At 54.0% G+C, this 18,926-nt stretch overlaps 2 protein-coding genes and 1 long non-coding RNA gene across 9 annotated transcripts in view; 2 read left to right on the top strand and 1 right to left on the bottom strand.

Moving 5' to 3' along the window:
• Positions 1 to 1,128: 1,128 nt before the first annotated feature.
• Positions 1,129 to 11,154, top strand: TMEM11 (transmembrane protein 11). The gene is made up of 2 exons (XM_061175606.1): positions 1,129 to 1,210; positions 10,310 to 11,154. The coding sequence occupies exons 1-2, from the start codon at positions 1,152 to 1,154 to the stop codon at positions 10,824 to 10,826; spliced, it is 576 nt and encodes a 191-aa protein (XP_061031589.1). The 5' UTR covers positions 1,129 to 1,151; the 3' UTR covers positions 10,827 to 11,154.
• The window catches only part of DHRS7B (dehydrogenase/reductase 7B), a 42,064-nt gene continuing 29,287 nt past the window's right edge, over positions 6,150 to 18,926 (bottom strand). For 2 of the 7 annotated variants that reach the window (XM_061175604.1, XM_061175601.1), the window contains 5 exons: positions 16,264 to 16,480; positions 15,751 to 15,843; positions 12,924 to 13,076; positions 12,462 to 12,716; positions 6,150 to 8,372 (listed from right to left, as the gene is read on the bottom strand). In XM_061175604.1, the coding sequence (XP_061031587.1) occupies positions 12,511 to 12,716; positions 12,924 to 13,076; positions 15,751 to 15,843; positions 16,264 to 16,480 (669 nt within the window). In that variant the 3' untranslated portion in view covers positions 6,150 to 8,372; positions 12,462 to 12,510. The other 5 variants (XM_061175600.1, XM_061175598.1, XM_061175602.1 and 2 more) reach the window with 5 other exon arrangements.
• On the top strand, positions 12,878 to 17,495 carry LOC133079889 (uncharacterized). The gene is made up of 3 exons (XR_009698336.1): positions 12,878 to 13,104; positions 13,530 to 15,336; positions 15,705 to 17,495. It is a non-coding gene; the product is annotated as an uncharacterized LOC133079889 (long non-coding RNA).

The raw sequence follows: 18,926 nt of genomic DNA on the forward strand, positions 1-18,926 counted from the left end.
GGCGGGATCGTGACCCAACAGGAAGAGCAGGTACTGCTGAAGGATAGTTGGCAGGGAGAGAAAGGCATTTTAGGCACAGCATGGACCGTCTGGGGACCTCCGAACCCTCCGAATCTGCTAACCTGGCTCTGGGCAGGGAAGGGAGGCAGTTGAAGCTGGAGAGGGGAGCAACCTCCACATTACGGAGGGGCTTCTGGGTTGCGTTAAGGAGCTTGAGTTGCATCTTGAAGGTACTGAGGGCCCGTGACAGACAATATTAAGACTATTGTAGACTGTGAGCCGGAAGGAAATCCTGAGGAGTCCTCAACGATGGGAGCCGCATCTACACCCAACAGCCCTCGGGCCCTGGTTCGCCTGGTTCCGCCAGACCCGGGGGCTGAGGGCAGGCGCCGTGCTTCTCCCCTCTCTGAACACGGAGCTGATTTCGGCATGAGAGTTGCTCAAATGCTTATGGGACCAATTATGTCTAGCAACGCTGTCGGTCGGAAGCAGGGGAGGGACTACAAGTTCAGAGCTGCGAGGGGTCCCCCGGATCAGCCCCTGCTCGGAGGCGACAGCGGGCAGGAGTCACTGGCCTCCGTCCGCCCTCCCGACTCGGCAGGGTCCAGGCAGGGCTCCCGCCGGCGGGGTGAGGGGCTAGCACCCGCCTTCGAAGACGCCCGAGTGCGGGGCTGTGTCCTCGCCACCACGGCCGGACGAGGGTGCGACGTGCGCGGGGCCCTGTCTCTCCCAGCAGTCATCACACGTTAAATTCTCCCCTTTCTCCGCTTCCAGACACTCTCTGCCAACAGCCTGCCAGCAGGGACCCCCTGGCGGCGGGAACCGCGTCCGTCTCGCCTCCCGAGAATTTGGGGGATGAGCGAGAGTGGCCCCTCGGTGACGTCGGCGGTCGAAGCTCTCGAAGCGCAGGACGCCTAGCGGCGGCTAGTCCGGAAGTGGGCCCTCAGCTCCTCCTGTCTGGGCCCGCGTTTCCCAGGCGGCCTCGGGCTGGGCTTCCGGCGCGCAGTGTATTGTGGACCTTATAGTCCCACGTGGTCCGATCCCCAGCCGGCGCGCCGTCCGGGGCGGCGGTCGGACTACAACTCCCTCCCGCCCGCGCGGTGTCGCGAGGCCGCCCGGCGTGAGGCGTTCGCGAGCGGGGAGTCTCCAAGATGGCCGCGTGGGGAAGGAGGCGTCTTGGCCCGGGCGGCGGCGGCGGCGCCCGAGAGAGGTGAGGCGCGGGCTGCTCCCTGCGAGCGACTCGGGGCTGGGAGCCGGCGGGGCTCCTCAGGCTGCAGCGCCGTCCCCGCCTCCGCCCCGCGGCTCGCCCCAGTCAGCCGCCGGGCGCGCGGGGTCCCGGTCCCAGCCGACGCGGCCTCCGCGGAGGGCTCAGGAAGGGGCGATGGCGGGCTGGGCACGGCCGGGCCGCGGCGGGACCCACCTGGATGCCGCGGGCCGAGCGGCGCCGGAGCCCCCGGCCGCCTGGTCGCGCGCGTGGTCCTCTCAGCCGTAGCGAGGAGTGGCTCCTGGGACGGAGGAGGAAGGGGAAGCCTTCCCAGCGCGGGCCGGTGCGGGGCGGGCGGGGAGGTTCGCACGGTCACCGAGGGGCCTCAGCCTTCCGCGCTGTGACTCCGGACGGGGAGCCGGCCGCTTCCCCCGGAGGTGATCCTTGGGACTTTGGAGGCGTCTCCCCGATCGCCCCTGCCGTGGAAGTCCTTTGCAGCGACCTTTCCTAACGAACGGTGCGTGAGTAGGGAGCCGGGAGCTTGTTTCTAACAAGGTGGATCTCGATTTGAAGGACTCATTTCTAGAAGATGAGATTGGAGTCGTTTTCGTGTTTCGTGTTGAATTTACAGTTTTTGCTTCTGGAAAACAGTTTCAGCTAGTAGGAGCCACTAGAAGCTGTTCAGGCACCAGAAGTTTGGGAAAGGATGTGTATTCGTGGAGTCATCCGGTTTGCACTGTCCTGACCATTCTGTTACGAGTGGGCTGTTGCGGTAGATAGAGGTCAGCAGGATCTCCGGGTTTGGTTTTTTTTTGGTGAGGATTGTTGAACTGAAAAGTTCTCTTTCTTTTCTCTTCCCCCTTCCTCCCCTCGCCTCCCGCCCCGCTCTCTTTTTCTCTCGACTATTCTGCGTTATTCTCTTTGATTGCATCACATACTCATTGTGGTCGCTTTCCTGTTTGGTTAGCTGTGCTGATAGACCCCTCCAGGTTGCATTTTATTCTCGAGCTCGGAGTTATCCAGCCTTGTCCCTGCTGCACTTCCTCTTCTTGGAGAAGCAGCAGTGAATGGCCAGCAAGTATTTTTGTTTTTCCACCTCCCACCTGGTTATTTCTTAGATCGGACCATAAAAAGTTAAAGAAGTGATCTCGATGGTTCCAGATGGCCTTAAAAACTAGCAAACATTTTCAAGATCTTTAATGCAAACATTAATCCTTTAGTAATAGGAAATAACTGGTTTAGAAGACTCAGTTGCAGAGAGAAAAGCATTCCTCCTTACTGGATAAAAACAACAGAAAGGGCCAAATGAGGACGCCCCAGACACCATACAGGGGCCGTGCCAGCAAAAGTTACGCTTTTACTGATCTAAGAAATTGGATATTGGGTGTTTTTTTTTTCTCTTTGGTTTAAGACAAGTGTTAATTCGAAACTGAGTTTGCAAACCAGGATCCCAAAAGCTGAAACTAGTCCTTGTCTGTGATCCTCAGTTTTTAAGAGAATTTAAGTTAGTTGCCAATGGTTATAAATGGAAAGATTTCACATAAAACTCCCCCTGAAAAGCTGCCTGGTGGCTCTTTTTGGTCAGGGCAGGTGCTCATCATTCCTCACCTGACAGCTTGACTCATTGCAGTTACCTGCTTGGTCTCCTTAGGTGTTCAGGTTGCACTCTTTGGCCTGAACGGCAGACTCTGCTTGCACATGCATATGTCGTGTGTCAGCCAGGGATGGGGCGTCTGGTTTTGTGGTTTGGGTGGCACCATCTGTCATCCTTCCAGATAACATGGAGTGGCTGGGGGGGTACCCCTTTGTTTGCCTCTGCCATGAGGCCCTAGCTGGGCTCTTTTGGAGGAGTGTTCGCCTGGGCTGTTTCCCTGAGATCCTCCATGCTGAGTAGGGGATGAAAACGTAGCCTGGGCACACCTCCATTCCTGCTCAGTGGGTGGGAAGACTTTCGGGTGGGCAGGCTGGATTGATTGCCCACACCATAGATTGAGGCCCAAGCATACCTAGTGGCTCCTGTGACCGAAGTAGGCTGATTATGGTGGTCTTAAATGACTTTGTTCCATGTCACGTTTGTGCTGACTCGGATTTCAGCTCCACACTCTAAGACCACTTTCCCGAGTTGCTGCACACACTTGGTTGGAATCTGCTTCATGCTGACACCCAAGGAAACGGCGTCTAGTTTGGGGCATTGGCTGGAGCAGAGCAACGCTTTGGGCAGACTTTCCAGATTTCCCTGTGGCTGCAAACTCTGACGCCTGCATTGTATTTGAAGGCCCTGCTTGGTGCCAGACTTTCCGCAGGAGTTACTGTTGTCAGCTGTGTGATAATGACGGTCCAATTTAGAATACATAGTGTGTGAATTCTTGATTTACCTGGTTCTTGAGTCTAGAGCTGTGTTAATTCAGTGCCCACTAGTCACTTGCAGCAATTAAATTTAAATTAATTAAAATTAAATAAAGTGAAAAATTCAGCTCCTCAGTCGCACTATTCACATTTCAAGTGCTTGGTAGCAACGCATGGCTCGTGGCTAATATACTGCACAGCGCAGATGGAGACCAGAAAGGTCAGCGCTGGTCTAGACCAAAATAGGAGAGGGGTGGAAATAGCAAAATGAGAGCTGCTTGCATGTTGATTTTTCTCTTCAGTCCATTAGATCTACGGAACCCACAGTGTTTGTAATGAAAGACATCAGACCCTGAGCTGTAACCTGAATTCTTGTCCAAAACTCCACACACTGGCAGCAAGCACAGCAAACAGATGGCCACTTGTCCTGTCGCCTCTTTGAGACAAACTTGCCCATCTGGGAAGGCGTGGTGCGGGTATCTGTGTGTTCTGCCGCTTGGGTGCCAACCTGGGCCAGCTCACAGAGTCCCCCCTCCGTCCCATGTGGGCTTCCTGTCCTCCTCCCGGAGGGCCCCCGAGTGTCCCTAGTTCTCTGTGACTGTTGAACGTGAGTGCAGCCCGTGAGGATGCATGGGATCTGATTCTGATCACGATGTGAGGCAGCAGCACTGTTTAAAGGCCTGGAGTGTTCAGAGGGCCGGGCGTGCTGCACTGAATGCTCAGGTTTTAGGGTGAAACCACTTTTTGTGGCCTTTCCCCTCCCCGGCTCGTGCAGGTGTCTGCTCCAGCGTTTCTAGGCAGCCAGTTCTGTGGGATTACTTCCACATCTTCTGTGCTACACTTTATGCCCGGGGACTGGGCCCTCCTCTTTGACAGCTTTGCTGTAATCTTTGAACGGGATGGATGTGGTTCTGGCTGGCTGCTGGAGGGTTTCGTTCCCAGAACAGGTGGACCACGAGCCACGTGGGCAGGTGGCTGACAGCCCCAGGGCGACATTCCCCTCATTCTGACCTGGTCATTTCCTTTAGAGCTGAGGACCTCCAGGGGGTTTGGATGTTTTCTTTCTCTTGAGTTTCTTTCCTCCTGGTCTGTATGAGTCGTGCCAGTAGAGCATCTGCACCCAGGTCCACGGGTGTGCAGGCCTGAGGGTGTGGGTCCCTCTCAGCTGGCTGCCAGAAGGTTCTGATCCTGGAAGTTGGATGTTGTAGGTTAGGGTCTGCTGAGGTTTGTTCTCTGGGGTGAATCTCCATTTTCCTTGATTCGTTCAAGCCGTCCGGGTTCCAACGGCAGTAACTCGTGCCTCTGTGGTTCAGTCCTTCAGGCCTGACTTTCTGAAGGAGGGAGGGTGGTCTTGTGTCCTGAACCGGGCCTCTCTGCACCGGCTCCTGGGCAGTCTCGGCAGTTCCGCTCGGGGCTGTCCACTAGGGCAGCCATTGGCCACTTGCGGCTGTCAAGCATTGGAAATGTGGCTGGTGTGTCTGAGGAACTGAATTTTAAATTTCACTCAATTTTACTTAAGTCTAAACAGTGCTTGGGCCTTACACTGGGTGGTGCGTTGCAGCTGTCACCTTGTTTGCATGCCCGGCCCATCCCATCTCACCCCATCTTCACTCTGTGAGCCGGGGCCTTTGCACCGTTTGACATGAGGGAAGCTGGCTCAGAGCAGCAAGGGGTTTTATCCTTGGACACAAAGCCAGTGAGTGACTGAAAGGAACCGGAATCCAGGCCTCTCGGCTCCCACTCTTGGTGCGCCATGGTCTTGTCCCCAAAGCAGAGCTGCCTGGTCCCTGGAGCACCACGGGGAGCCTGTTCCCTGGCACGTGGCTTCCTCTGAAACAACGAGAACGTCAGGTGCCAGTTTGGAAACGTCCTCAGTATTTGGAGCTACAAGCCTGTGCCTTTCAGTCCTAACTGGCCTTTGAATCCACAGCATAGGAGTTTACTGCTTTCCTTGGCTCCCAAGGAAGTGATTTGGGGTTTGCCAGAAGTGGGTTTCCCTAGACCGGGGATGCGGGGGTGGCACCACCTGGCATGTCACAGCTGGTCACGTGACCCTGTGCTTATTGGGTGGAAAGCAACCTGATGCATGGACCTAGTTTAATTTTCAGCCACAGGTGCTCTTAATTACTGTTAATTGTTTTTCATCTGTCAGTCCTTTCAAACGTACTTCCTCTAAGTCTGCTGGGAACCTGTCACATTCAGGCCCATGGTGGGGTGGGGCGGACCAGACTGCGATGAAAACAGTCACTGCCCTCAAGGAGCTTGGCATCACCTCCTCCTGTGTTTGAGCTGAGACTGTGAGCCCAGCGCCGCTCCAGGAAGGGGCCTTAAAGCAGGTGTTTGGGTCGGTTCTTCTGGTTCCAGCATGACCAGAAAAGGTGGTGGGTTGCAGGGCCAGTGCCCACTGGAGTGGAACAGGGAAATGGACTGCAGGACTGTGAAACCACCTGGGCCCCTTTGCGGCCTGGGAAGCCACTGGAGCAGGAGGGGGACCCCCTCTCCTCGGCTGGGAGGGCCTGCCCTGTCTGGTCTCTTCCACCCCAAGGGATACAGAGCTATTGGACAGGATTTTTCTTTTTATGAAAAAATTTATAATTAATTTTCCCATTATAAAAGAAACACGTTTATTTTTTGTTTTTGAAAAATACAGAAAACTAAAATTTAAAAGTTACCTGTTGGGCCACCATACAGAGAAAACCATTATTGGCCTTTTTTTATGCAGAGCATCTTTGATGCTTCCCACCGGATATTTTGTCTTGGAATTTTAAAAATTATATGTTAAATCCATCAAAAGTATGTCTCTACCATATGAAAAGTTATAAACTTGCTACCATATGTACGATCTTGGGAACACGAGGCTAAATGAAGGAATCAGCCCCAAAGCCCACGTGCCACGTGATGCATTCCTGCAGAACGCCCAGAAGAGGCAGATACACAGAAAGTAGGCTGGAGATTGCCAGGGACGGGGGTCAGGGGAGAATGGGGAGTGACGGGGTTACTTTCTGAGGTGAGGAAGATGTTCTAAAATTGATCGTGGTCTTGGTTGCACAACTCAGTGAAAGTGTCGAGCCACTGACTTGTGCAGTTTAAGTGGGTGAATCTATCACAATAAAGCTGTCATTTAGGAAGCACAAGTCAAAACCACCACGAGATGCCACCTCATACCACTAGGATGGCTACTATGGAAAAAACAGAAAATAAAAGTGTTGGCAAGGATGCGGAGAAAAGGGAACCCTTGTGCAGTGTTGGTGGGAATGTAAATTAGTACAGCCACTGTGGGAAAGTGTGGAGGTTCCTCAGAAAATTAAAAATAGAACTACCACATGATCCAGCAATCCCACTTACAGGTACATATCCAAAATAATTAAAAGCAGGAACTAAAACAGATATTTTTACACCCGTGTTCACAGCGGCATCGTTCACAATAGCTAGAAGGTGGAAGCAACCTATCGGATGGATGGATAATGACACGTGGTCTATACACACAGGGAATATTACTCAGCATTAAAAAGGAAGGAAATTGACACTTGCTACAACCTGGATGAACCTTGAGGACATTATGCTAAGTGAAAGAAGCCGGCCGCAAAAAAAGATACTGTGTGACTCCACTTACATGAGGTCCCTCCCTGAGCAGCCAAATTCATAGAGACAAAGTAGAAGGGTGGGGTGGGGTGGGGTGGGAATTGCGGTTTAATGGGGACAGAGTTTTAGTTTTGTAAGACAAAAAAGTTCTGGAGATTGGTTGCCCAACAGTGTCTTAGTGTACTTAACCTTACTGAACTGTACACATAACACAAAATTTACAGATAGTAAATTTTGTGTTATGTGTATTTTACCATAATTTAGAAAAAAATTAATAAACCAAGTGCTAGCATCTCCCTGGCCCACACTTCCCTCCCGAGCGCAGGCAGCAGCCACCTTACTCCTGAATCCTCCATCGTTTCCGTGACGGCACGTGCTTGGTTCTGCATGCTTCTGAACCGTGCGTGTGTGTGTGAGGCGTTCACGGGTGTTGTGCGCCCGCTTCCCCTTCAGGGTCGGGAGGGACTGGGTGACTGTGCCTCCACGGCTTTCCCTCCCTTGGCCGAGTCGCGGTCTCTCTCTGCTCTCACCAGAGTGCTGCTTTGAACATTCTTGTGCACCTCTGACTTGTGGAGCTGTCTCCAGACTCTGTGGGTCCCATGTCTGAGGCTCCTGTAATCCCAGGTTCAAGACAGGCTTCAAGATGGCGTGGGATCCCCAGGGCCGGATTCTGTGCTGGCAAAATGAGGTTTGTTCTGTGGGCTCTTCGTGGTGGCTGCCAGGTTCCCCACGATTCCTTTGAGGACTATTTCCTGGGTGCTGCTGGAGCCGATTCTGACAAGGAGAGGAGGAGACTGACCCCAGCTGGAGGCAGGTTCACAAGCCCCCAGGGAGAGCCCGTGACCCTGACCAGAGGCAGCGCCTGCAGCAGCCCCTGTGGCCCGGCAGGCTGTGCTCCTGTGCCGGCCAGTTCCGTCCCATAAGCTCCATGGAACCTGCCAAATTCAAAGGGTTCTAAAGTCATTTGGTAAGAAGGGGCCCCTTTTCTTTCTGGAGCCCCTCCATTCCCCTCCTCAGAGACAGTCGTAACTCTTGGGTCTTTGTATCTCCACCCAGAAACGTTCTGTGCATCTAAAAGCAAACGTCCACTTTCTCAGAAATGCACTGGAAATCACAGGCTGCAAACACTGTTCTGTACTTGACTTTTTCACTTTAAAGACCTTTCCATTATTGGCGCGCTCAGTTTTTATTTTTCAACGTGAACCCTTTCTACTGTGCTCTCTTGCTGGTCATTTCACACCTGCAACAAAATGCAAAAATATAGTCGCTTACGAAGCCCAGGACTCAAAGGATCCCAATTAGTTATTAGTTGTTGGGTTTTTTTAGTCTGCTTTTGTGTACAGGGTCAAGTTGGGGGTTGGCTGGTAGTGCTTTGAGATGGTTCAAGGCAACCTTCTGACTGGGTTCTTTCCTTAATTGGATTACTTTTGACCCAGAAACAAAGCAGGCCACACGCAGTGGGCGCTGGGGTAGCTGGGCAGTGGTGGCCATGGCTCACTTTCGAGTCCTCAGCCACCTGGCTTGAGAAGCAACAGTCCCTGTCAACTGCAGGACTGAATCTGGTGGTCCAGGCAGCCTTTGAAACTACATTTGGAGGGCAGAGGGTGCCCCGCCCCCGCCCCCCCCCCCCGCAGGTGGGGCTGCGGGTGCTGACCGCGGGGTGGGTACTCTGACAAAGGGGGCGCCTGCTGGTGGGTCTGGGTCTGTTTTGGACCTTGTGCTGCTTCGCTTCCCTGCACAGTGTGGAGTCCTGGAAATCTGCTTCTGTGTGTGTCACGGTCCATCCTTTCCTGAGCAGGTAAAGCAGGTTTGGCCTCTAAAGCAGAACTGATGGTGAGCCCAGGGTGGTGTGCCCGCTGGGCTGGCTCCTGAGCCTACTGTGTTGGAAGGCGCCTGGGAGGGTTCTCCGCGCTGTGGAAGGTTGTTCACTGGTTGGCGGTGACGGACAGGAGTGGGGTGACCGGCCCACCGTAAGACTTGGGGCTCCAGATGGCCTTGGTGGGTGAGCGCCCCATCCACACACCCTCAGCTGTGCTGTCCCGACTGCCCGTGTCCACTGGTAGTTGCCCCCGTGCCATCAGGGCTGAGCCAGCAGCCTGGAGGGACTTGTGGGCACAGCCACCAACCTGTGGAGATGGGCTCGCCCAGTACGCTGTGGGAGGAACCGGGAGCCCGCCCCTGGGGTGGGCGCCAGCGCGCTGGCAGAGGCGAGGGCGGGGCAGACAGGAAGGCCTGGGTGAGCGCCAGGTGAGGGTGGGGTCTGCCCATGACGTGGCCCCGAGATGGAGCAGTCTGTTTGGACGCTGGGGCTTCAACTGGCGCTTTCTTGTTGGGCCTGTTTTGTCACTGCACTCAGGTAGGTTAGGGTTTGGGCAAGAATGTTCTCTAATCCCAGCCTTGACACCCGCGTCTTGCTCTGAGCGTTCCAGAGGGACTCTGTGGCCAGAAAGCTCACTTTGGACGCCGACAGGGAGGCAGACAAGGAGGCATCGTCCCCTGGCCTCACTCTGACGGTCAGCGGGGCGGCACAGACCCTCCCTTTTCCCGTGCTTCTCTCCCTGTGCCTGTCTTGGCTGATGAACTTGAGAACACAAAGGAAGTCTCTTCACCAGGGCTGCTCCTGCCGGGAGTGAGGCCCTGCCTCTTAGGTTTGCTTGTCTGCTAAGGTGCCTCGTAAGGTGCTGGATCCCACCTGGGAGCCTGTCTCCTTTCTGAGTTAAAACCAAATGGGGAGGGGGACTTCCCTGGCAGTCCAGTGGCTAAGACGCCATGCTTCCAATGCAGGGGGCACGGGTTCGATCCCTGGTTGGGGAGCTAAGATCCCACATGCCATGCAGCACGGCCCCCCAAAAAAATCCCCCCGGGAGCACGAAAGGGCGGGCACCAGTGGCCAGCTCTCCCTCACCTGTCTTTCCTCCCAGGAGTTTGCCCAACAGTCCGGTCTCCGCTGCCTTGAACGCGTAACAGCTTTCCTCTTTGAAGGAAATGCTGACCCTGGAGGTTCTGGGGTACCTACGTGCGCGGCCCCTTGTGCAGCCGCTGACCAGGCAGCTCCGAGCCCCGCTCCCAGCAGCCGCCTGGTGTGCGCAGGGCAGGGGCCTCCCCGTGGGGGATGGCATCTCCACAGAGCAGCAGCCTCTAACCGGCTCTTCTTTTTCCGCACCCCTCCCTCCTAAGGGCGAGCCTGTCAGCCACAGACTGTTACATTGTGCATGAGATCTACAACGGGGAGAATGCCCAAGACCAGTTTGAGTACGAGCTGGAGCAGGCCCTGGAAGCCCAGTACAAGTACATCGTGATCGAGCCCACCCGCATCGGTGACGAGACAGCCCGCTGGATCACCGTGGGCAACTGCCTGCACAAAACCGCCGTGCTGGCGGGCACCGCCTGCCTCTTCACCCCGCTGGCGCTGCCCCTGGATTACTCCCACTATGTCTCCCTGCCCGCGGGCGTGCTGAGCCTGGCCTGCTGCACCCTCTACGGCATCTCCTGGCAGTTCGACCCCTGCTGCAAGTACCAGGTGGAGTACGACGCCTACAAACTGTCCCGACTGCCCCTGCACACACTCACCTCCTCCACCCCGGTGGTGCTGGTCCGGAAGGACGACTTGCACAGAAAGAGACTGCACAACACGATAGCACTGGCGGCTCTGGTGTACTGTGTAAAGAAGATTTACGAGCTCTGCGCCGTATGATCGGGGCAGAGTAGGGGGAGCAGGCAGCCCGGCCCGCGAGGTGGCAGAACGGAGCCCGGGAAGGCATCTGGCTGCACGTTTGTTATTTTAAAGAAATAACACATCACAAGTGTACCAGGGGTTTTTTCAGCTCATCACACTAAGATGTGGATTCCCGTAACCCACGGGGGCCTGAGGCTGTGGAAGGCCGACCAGGCAGCTGGATGTGATGGAAGCAACGCTACTGAGGGGATGTGAACGCGCTTGGGGGGTTGTTAAGTATGTTGTTTAACTGTACCATCCAGAGCCAACCAGAAGCTATTGACCATTAAAATTATGAGAATTTCAACTCCAGGTGTCTGCTCTCTCCGTGACGGTCCACAAACAGGCCTCTCGACAGGCAGGCCCAGCCCCTCCCAGAGCAGCCTCACGCCTCGCCTTGGCCTTGGTCCAAGGCAGCGCAGCTCAGTGCCGCTCAGGGGTGTGGCAGGACAGGTAGGTGGCGAGGCCTGGCAGTCACTGGGTCTCCACTGGGTTCACCTGGAGAGCTGGGGCCTGGGACCTCTTGTCCAGATTCTGATTTAGGAGAACACAAACTAACATCTGTATTTTTTTTAAAGCACTGAAGCTGTCCTGATGTGTCCTGAGTTCAACCTGCTGCCCCCCTCACGTTCCACAGAAAAGGGGGCCATGCCGGCCCGAGACTCTGCTCGGTCATCCCTAAAGGGCACCTTTCTAAGCGGCAACCAGACTGATGTTCACGTAGTTTTAAAGGATCCCTCAGGAAGATCAGACACCAGAGAGTAACAAGGGGTGCAGGGAAGGTGTCAAAAGGGTGTATGGGGGTGATGGGGCCATCTGTTTATAGGGGGAGAGCCAGAAATTTTAGAAGAGTGAGAAACTTTGACTAAATTCCAAGGGGCCTGGAAATGCTGGTCCCTCAGTTGGGTGCTGGGTGGCAAATGGTCTGGAACAAGGGTAAACTGGCAGTGATCCTAAACAGACCTGTCTTGACCGTGCAGTGCCCACCACCCTCCTGAGCCTGCTGGGTGGGACTGGGAGGTGTTTCTGTAATAAACAGGCCAGATTTGGAAAGGGAGCCTGTGATCTGCCTGCAGATCAGATTCATGGATGAGGCGGCTGGAGACGGACAAGCTGTGGCCACCTTGGGGCAGCTGAGCAGAAGCTGTCACCAGAAACAAGCCAGGTGCGGATGGGCGGCTCCAGCACACTGGACGACGGGACACGTCGAGAAGCCAGTCACATGCTGACTGTTGGCCGCGCTGAACAAGATGCTGGGGGACCCTGTGAACGGTGTGAAGGCAGCAGCAGCCTTCTCCCCGAGCCCCAGGGATGGGCTCTGCCCCCAGCGCTAGGTGAGTCAAATACGAGAACTGGGTCAGATGACAGGATGTCTTCTGATCGCAAGACCCAAATTCAAAGGAGGCGTGGTTCTGCCTGCCCTCGGGGATCACAGCTCCACAGCACAACCCTTTCCTTCATGTCCTAGAGTTTAGACCCAGCTGCATTTTACCCCTCCCCCAGAGGAAGCCTGTCCTCCTCCAGCAGGACAGGCTGGGGGTCTGCGGGAGAGGCGTGACTCCCTCCCTCCCCTCCCCGTGAGGCAAGAATCCAGTACAGTCCACGCAGACACACCTGTCGCCGTGCAGCAGCGGTGCTGCCGCGCCGCCTGCCCGCACAGGCACTAGCAACGCTTGGGCTTCCGCTCCTTCCTGGCCCGGGAGGCCATGAGGCTGAAGAAGAGCCTGGGAGCCAGAGTCCGCAGGTAAACAGCCAGGGAAGGCGCCACATCGGCCAGGACCACATCCTTCTTTTTCTTCCCCACGGCAGCCAGCACGTCTCGGGCCACCTGCGAGGGGCTTCGGCCCTGGGCCGTGGTCTCGTCCATCACTGAAATGAAACGAGAGACTCACTGAAATGAAACGAGAGACTCACTGAGCTCGGGTTCATGCCGAGTGAGGTCAGTCGTCAGTATGTACGACCAACACCCACACGTCAAGTGGTTTAGTTTTAAACTTATTTTCTGAAAGAAAATGAAAACGACCACAGAATCATCAGGTAGCTCTGCATAGAAGAAAAGCGACACCAGGGCCTAACCTCCGTACTTGGACCCGTCGGCCGTGACGGCGTTGAGGGAGAGGCTGGTCTGGATGTACCCGGGGCTGACGACGGTCACCTCGATGTCATGCCGCTCCACCTCGGCCCGCAGGCAGTCGAAGAAGGCCTGGGTCGCGTGTTTGGAGGCCGCGTCTGCAAAGGTCGGTGGCCAGAGAGGCAGGTGAGTGAGGGGCGGGGACGCATTCGTTCCCTGAGTCAGAGGCGCCCGGTCTGGGCCCTGGACAGGCGCGGGGGTGTCAGGTCTCCTGCCCTCGTGTGGTTCAGGGAAAACACTGTACATGATACACTCACATACAGGTACGCTCACACACATGACACAGCGCACATGGTCAAACGTGAACCACTGGCAATGTGCAGGAAGGGTGCGTGGGCGTTCTTTGTACTGTTCCTGCAAGGTTTAAGTGTGACATTCATCTAAATTATAAGTTAAAAAAAAAAACACTTAATGCCTACTGGGTAAAATATTCAAATAGTTCAGGAGGAAATAGAGTCACCAAGTGAAGGTCCTCCTTGTGCCCTCCAGTACGGTTCCCCAGAGAGAGCCAGGCTGCCGGTTTCTCAGCATTCATTTCTCACATCAACCAGGTACCTACGCGGGATGCGACACAGAAGGCACATGTGTACGGACGTGGCCTCACGCTGTGCCTGTTTCCGTGCCACTCCTGCACGTAGCTCTCTCCAGCGGGGGACAGACGGGGCGGCTGCCATGCTCCTTGTGGTCACAGGCCACATTGCGACAGTGCGTCCAGGGAGGCTCCCTGCACGTGCAGGAGCGTGTGTACAAACCCACCTCTGGCCGCCTCACGTCTTTTGTCTGACAGCTTCTACAGGATGGCCTTTCACCTGGAAGAGCTGTCCGGGCCCCCTCCGCTCCCCAGCAACAGCCTCACTGCACGGCGTCAGGTGCTCTGAGGGGACAGAGGAACCCTACGATGGCACTGCTGGGAAACAGCATCTCCACTGACGGTTTCCAGATTTGGAGTGCACACGTTCGAGCCTGAGGAAAGGGCATCCCTCAGCCACATAACTGTAGGCCCTGTGAGCAGCCCTAGAGCGTCCGGACCCTGCAGAGCCTCTGGAGGACCGGCCTGGCCGAACGAACGCTCTGCGGGTGGGTGGCTCGAGACACGCTCCTACCAGCCGTGATTCCAGAGGCACGGCCCAGGCCGGGGCCCGAGAGGACTGAGCCAGCTGGGGGCCTCCCTGACCCCCGGTCTCCACAGCTCTCGGGCTGTGTGTAGGTCCGCGGCCAGGCCGTGCTAACCTCAACGCCGTGACTGTGGTCCCCAGGGCTCCACGTGCCCCACACCCCTCCTGGATCCTCCCACTCGGCCTCACAACAGCCCCGAGAGGTACACGAAGCCACCCCCACTTCACGAGTGGGGAGACTGCTGCCCGTTGGGTTGGCTGACGTGCCCGGGAGGCACCGCCTTGTCCGGCCTGGTGGTTATAAAGCACCCAGAACAACCAAGTGTGACCTACGCAGTCACAGCCAAGAGGAGGACAAAACTCAGTGGGACTAAATCCAAGTGAAGTTTGGAAATAATTCAGTACAAAGAACTCCTTGACCCTGTAAATCCTTTTCCCTGTTATTGCCTCATCTGCTCTGTCACATGTGATGCCTGCATATCTATTCCTCAGGCGGCTGTCCTGCGCCAGCGAAGTGAAACAGAAAACTGGCAAAGGGAAATAACCACCCCAGAAACAAGCACGGATACGGCGGGTGTCTCACGTTGTCTTGAGCACGGCCGTGGAGACTGTCTGATGACATGAGGGGGCAGTGCGGGCTCAGACGAGTCCCACGGCCGACCCAGACACACAGCCGGCACCAGGAGGACGGCTGCGCTGCGTTCGGGCTGACGGGTGGTTCCCAGTCGTCCAGCTGGGTGTGCGTGGCCGTCCGTTCACGGTGCGGAGGCGGCTTCGCCCCTCCCCTCCCTTCCCGTGGCTATGTTGAGCATCTGGAGAGGGGGAGACTGTTACAGCTGAGTGTTTCCTTGCAGATGGTGGAGCAAAGAATGCAGTTCCCAGGACAGTTCGTGAAATCACCTTTCAAATCTTTTAACAAAAGTAGAATCTGCTTGCTGGTGCTCGTGATGGCGCAATCTCAACATTCTGGCGTAGCCATTCATGCAGGGAGGTGAGAGTCGGAACTGAAGTCAAGCTGGCAGCGTTCCTGTTTTGGTCCTATGTCCACTTTTTGGAACTAATCTTACTGAAACCCTCCCATGAGCGCCCAGAGATAAAAATACTGAAGGATGCTGTACACAGCACATCACTGCTACTGGTCACCGACTGAAGGGACGCAAATCCTCACGTGTCACGAAAACTACTAAGGAAATTATGCCACATCCATTCGATTAATGACTGTATATCCACTTAAAGGAACTAGGTAAATCCATATGTGCTGATGCAGAAAGATACACTGTCAAATGGAATAAGTGAACCACAAAACTACATACAACGTGCCCCAGTTTTGCACATTTGATCCCATGTAGAAGAATTCTGGAGGCACATGCGGTAAAGTGGTGGCGGGGCAGCACCTGTGGGCCGACGGTGGTGGCACCGAGAGGGGCCAACACTTGGGGGGCACAGCACGGGGGCCACGGCACGAGGTCACACGTGGCACGAGGAGCAGAGCTGGGGCTGAGCCCAGGCCTCTGCTCAGGAGCACACGCTGATTTTGTCCCTGCACGTTCTGTGCTGAGTGTTTCTCTAACGTCTGAATTCTGGACAGTAAACGTGTTGTTTTTATAATAGGGAGAAAACAATAAAGGAAACGTGGGAAGGAGAAGGAAGTACTCACACGCGGATCGGAAAGGAACGCTGATTTTGCCCTGGATACTGCTGATGGCGACAACGTGGCCCTGGCGCCTTCTGATCATAGAGGGCAGGAGCGCTGTGGGGAGAGGGCAGAGGTCACTGCAGCTCATGCTGAGAGCCTCGGGGGGGGACTGTCTGCTGGAACTCTTAGCCCCCTGCGCCCAGGAGGGGAGGGAGGGCCTCTCCCTGGAGTGAGAACCGTGGCTGGACGTCAGAAGGCCCCACTCTGTAGGTGTGCAGACACAGTGGAAAGACATGGAGCCAACACTGTGCAGATGAGGCTGTTGCTGAGGAGAACATCTCGACGTAAGACCGTAAAGCAGTTGAAGAAAATGCAAATAAAAGCCCAGAAAAGCCAACACCCAGGCTGTAAGGACAGCACTGACTCCAGGGTCAAACGGATGGGACAGGCCAGGTCTAGGAAGAAGGAACCAAGGGAAATACAAAGAATACCGACGTGCCTGTGCTCGTCTTCCTTTCCACCCAAGACGGTTACCTTTCGTCAGAGCAACTGGACCAAAGTAGTTTGTCTCCATGACTCTCCTGTCCACGTCCAGGCTGGTGTCCACAATGGTGCCGCGGTAGCTGATCCCAGCGTTGTTGATGAGCACGTCCACATAGCCAAAGCACTGCAGGATCTCCGCAGCAGCCCCCACTATGGCCCCAGGGTCCGTGAGGTCGAAGGTCACCGTGTAAGGCTTGTGAGTCTGCACCTGGGCGAGGACAGAAGCCAAACGCAGCTTCAGAGCGACGGGCGTGGGAGCCACAGGCCCTGCTTCTCAGTGCTGGGAGGGCCTGGCCGTGAAGGGACAGGTCACAACACTTCTCCTCTGAAGGATGTGACCTGGAGGAGCCTGCCAACCCTGTCACACCTGACCTGGGCAGCCTTTCTCCTTAACTGACTGTAACTGCCACGGGGCAGGGGTCACGTATGACAGAAGCATGGCTCCCCTGGCCGCCCTGTGCCAGCCTGGCGCTGCACTGTCCTACGTCACAGAGCTGCTATCCTTCTCAGGCCAGATCAGTTTCATTCTTCATTCACAAAACATTTTTATATGCCCCTATATGCTCAACACTGGGGACATGGCAGAAAGCAAGACAGACGTGCTTCTGTCCTCCTAAAGCATGCAGTCTTGTGGGGGAGACAGACAAATTCTGTAATTGAAGAGAATGACGAGCCAAGCAGTCTAACTCAGGGGCCGTCGCAGAATCTAAGAAGATGAGGGAGGGGACGTGGAGTCAGAGGGAGGGGACGTGGATTCAGAGGGAGCACGGAGAAGGAAGTGCCTGGAGCCCTGCCTCTGCCTAGACAGCTGCACTGGCAGCAACTCTCTGGAGTGAAATGACGTCATGACTCTGGAGTCTGTCTGAACGCCTGCAGCTTCCAGGGGAGTGCTCGGCTGACAAAGTATAGACAATTTTGGCCAATTTCAACCATTAGCTCCATGGTGGGCCCACCCCTGTGGTGGGCAGCTGTGGGAAAGGCAACCCGCATTTCTCTTGCGGCTTGAAGGAGCCAAGGTAGACAATAAGGACCTTGTCTTCCACATACCAGGACTGCATTCTGATGGTGGATGCTGTTCTGATCACCGAGCTGCAGCATGGAAGCAGGCTGCACTCTTTTAACCACCACCTGCTGAAGTGGCTTCCAGTAGGTTTAATGGAGTTGCACTTGCCTTCTGGTATTCAAAAATGTAGATAAATCCCCAGAAAAACATTCCTCAGGAAGCCCAGACAATGAACTGACTAAAACAACTGTCTTAAAGATGCTCAAAGTGCTAAAGGAAGATGTGGACAAAGGCAGGAAACTGATGTATAACAAAATGAGAATATCACTAGAAACAAATTATTAAAAAATTCTGGAGCTCAAAAGTACAATAACTGAAATGAAAAATACACTACAGGGGTCCAAAGGCAGATCTGAGCAAGTAGAAGAGAGAATCCATGAACCTGAAGAGGGGACAACTAAAATTCTCAAATCTGAGAACAAGAAAAATGAAGAAAAGTGAGCAGAGCCTAAGGGATCTGTGGGACACCACCAAGTGGACCAACACACTCCTAGTGGGAATCTGAGAAGGAGGAGAGAGAAAGGGGCAGAGAAAACACTGGAAGAAATAACTGCTGAAAAAGTCCCAAATTTAATGAAGGACATGAATCTACACATCCAAGAAATTCAACAGCAAGTAGGATAAACTCAGAGACCTGCACTATGACACATCACAATCACAGCCAAGTGACAGAGAATCTGAAAACTGCAAGACAGAAACTACTCCTCACATAAAAGAAATCCTTACTAAGACTATCAGCTGATTTCTCATTAGAAACCTTGGAGGCCTGAAGACAGTGGGTTGATATATTCAAAGTGCTGAAAGAAGAAAAATGTCAACCAAGAATTCTATATCTGTGTTCTATAACGTCAAAAATGAGGGAGAAACTAAAGTTCCCATAATAAATAAAAGCTGAGGGAGTTTGTTACCACTAGACATGCCCTGCAAGAAGTGCTAAATGAAGTCCTTCAGGTTTGAAATGAAAGGAAGCTATACAGTGTAACTCAAAGCCATTTGAAGAAATAAAGATCTCCAGGAATATAAATACATGGGGAATTATAAAACCTAGTAGTACTGTAACTTTGGATTGTAACTCTACTCTTTATTTTCTACATAATTTGACAAATGCATTTAAAAACTATTGTTAATCTATGTTACTGGGCAAACAATGTATAAAGATGTAATCTATGACATGAATAGCAGAAATGGGGGAGGACAGAGTGGAGTTTTTGTGTGCTATTGACATTAAGTTGGTATAAATTCCAATTAGATTGTTACAACTTCAGGATATTCAATGTAATCTCCATGATAATCACACAGAAAATAGCTATAGAATATACGTGTAAGGAAATGAGAAGGGAATCACAGCATTTCACTCCAAAAAAATCAACTAAACACAAGAGAGTAATGCAGGAAATGAGGGACAAAAAAGCTACAAGACATATAGAAAACAAATAGCGAAACGGCAGAAGTCCCTCCTAAATAGTAATTACTTTAAATGTAAATAGTTTAAACCCTCTAATCAAAAGACTGATTGGCAGAATGGATTAAAAAAAAAAAAAAACACCTAACTATATGCTGTCTTTAGGAGACTAACTTTAGATCCAAAGAC

This window comes from Eubalaena glacialis, chromosome 19 (assembly GCF_028564815.1).
Source record: "Eubalaena glacialis isolate mEubGla1 chromosome 19, mEubGla1.1.hap2.+ XY, whole genome shotgun sequence".
NCBI lineage: Eukaryota > Metazoa > Chordata > Mammalia > Artiodactyla > Balaenidae > Eubalaena > Eubalaena glacialis.

Excerpts from the sequence above, each read along its gene's own strand:
- TMEM11 (XM_061175606.1), top strand. The coding sequence starts at position 1,152 with ATGGCCGCGTGGGGAAGGAGGCGTCTTGGCCCGGGCGGCGGCGGCGGC. Across the intron at positions 1,211-10,309 it reads GGCGGCGGCGCCCGAGAGAG|GGCGAGCCTGTCAGCCACAG; the intron begins GTGAGGCGCGGG and ends CTCCCTCCTAAG.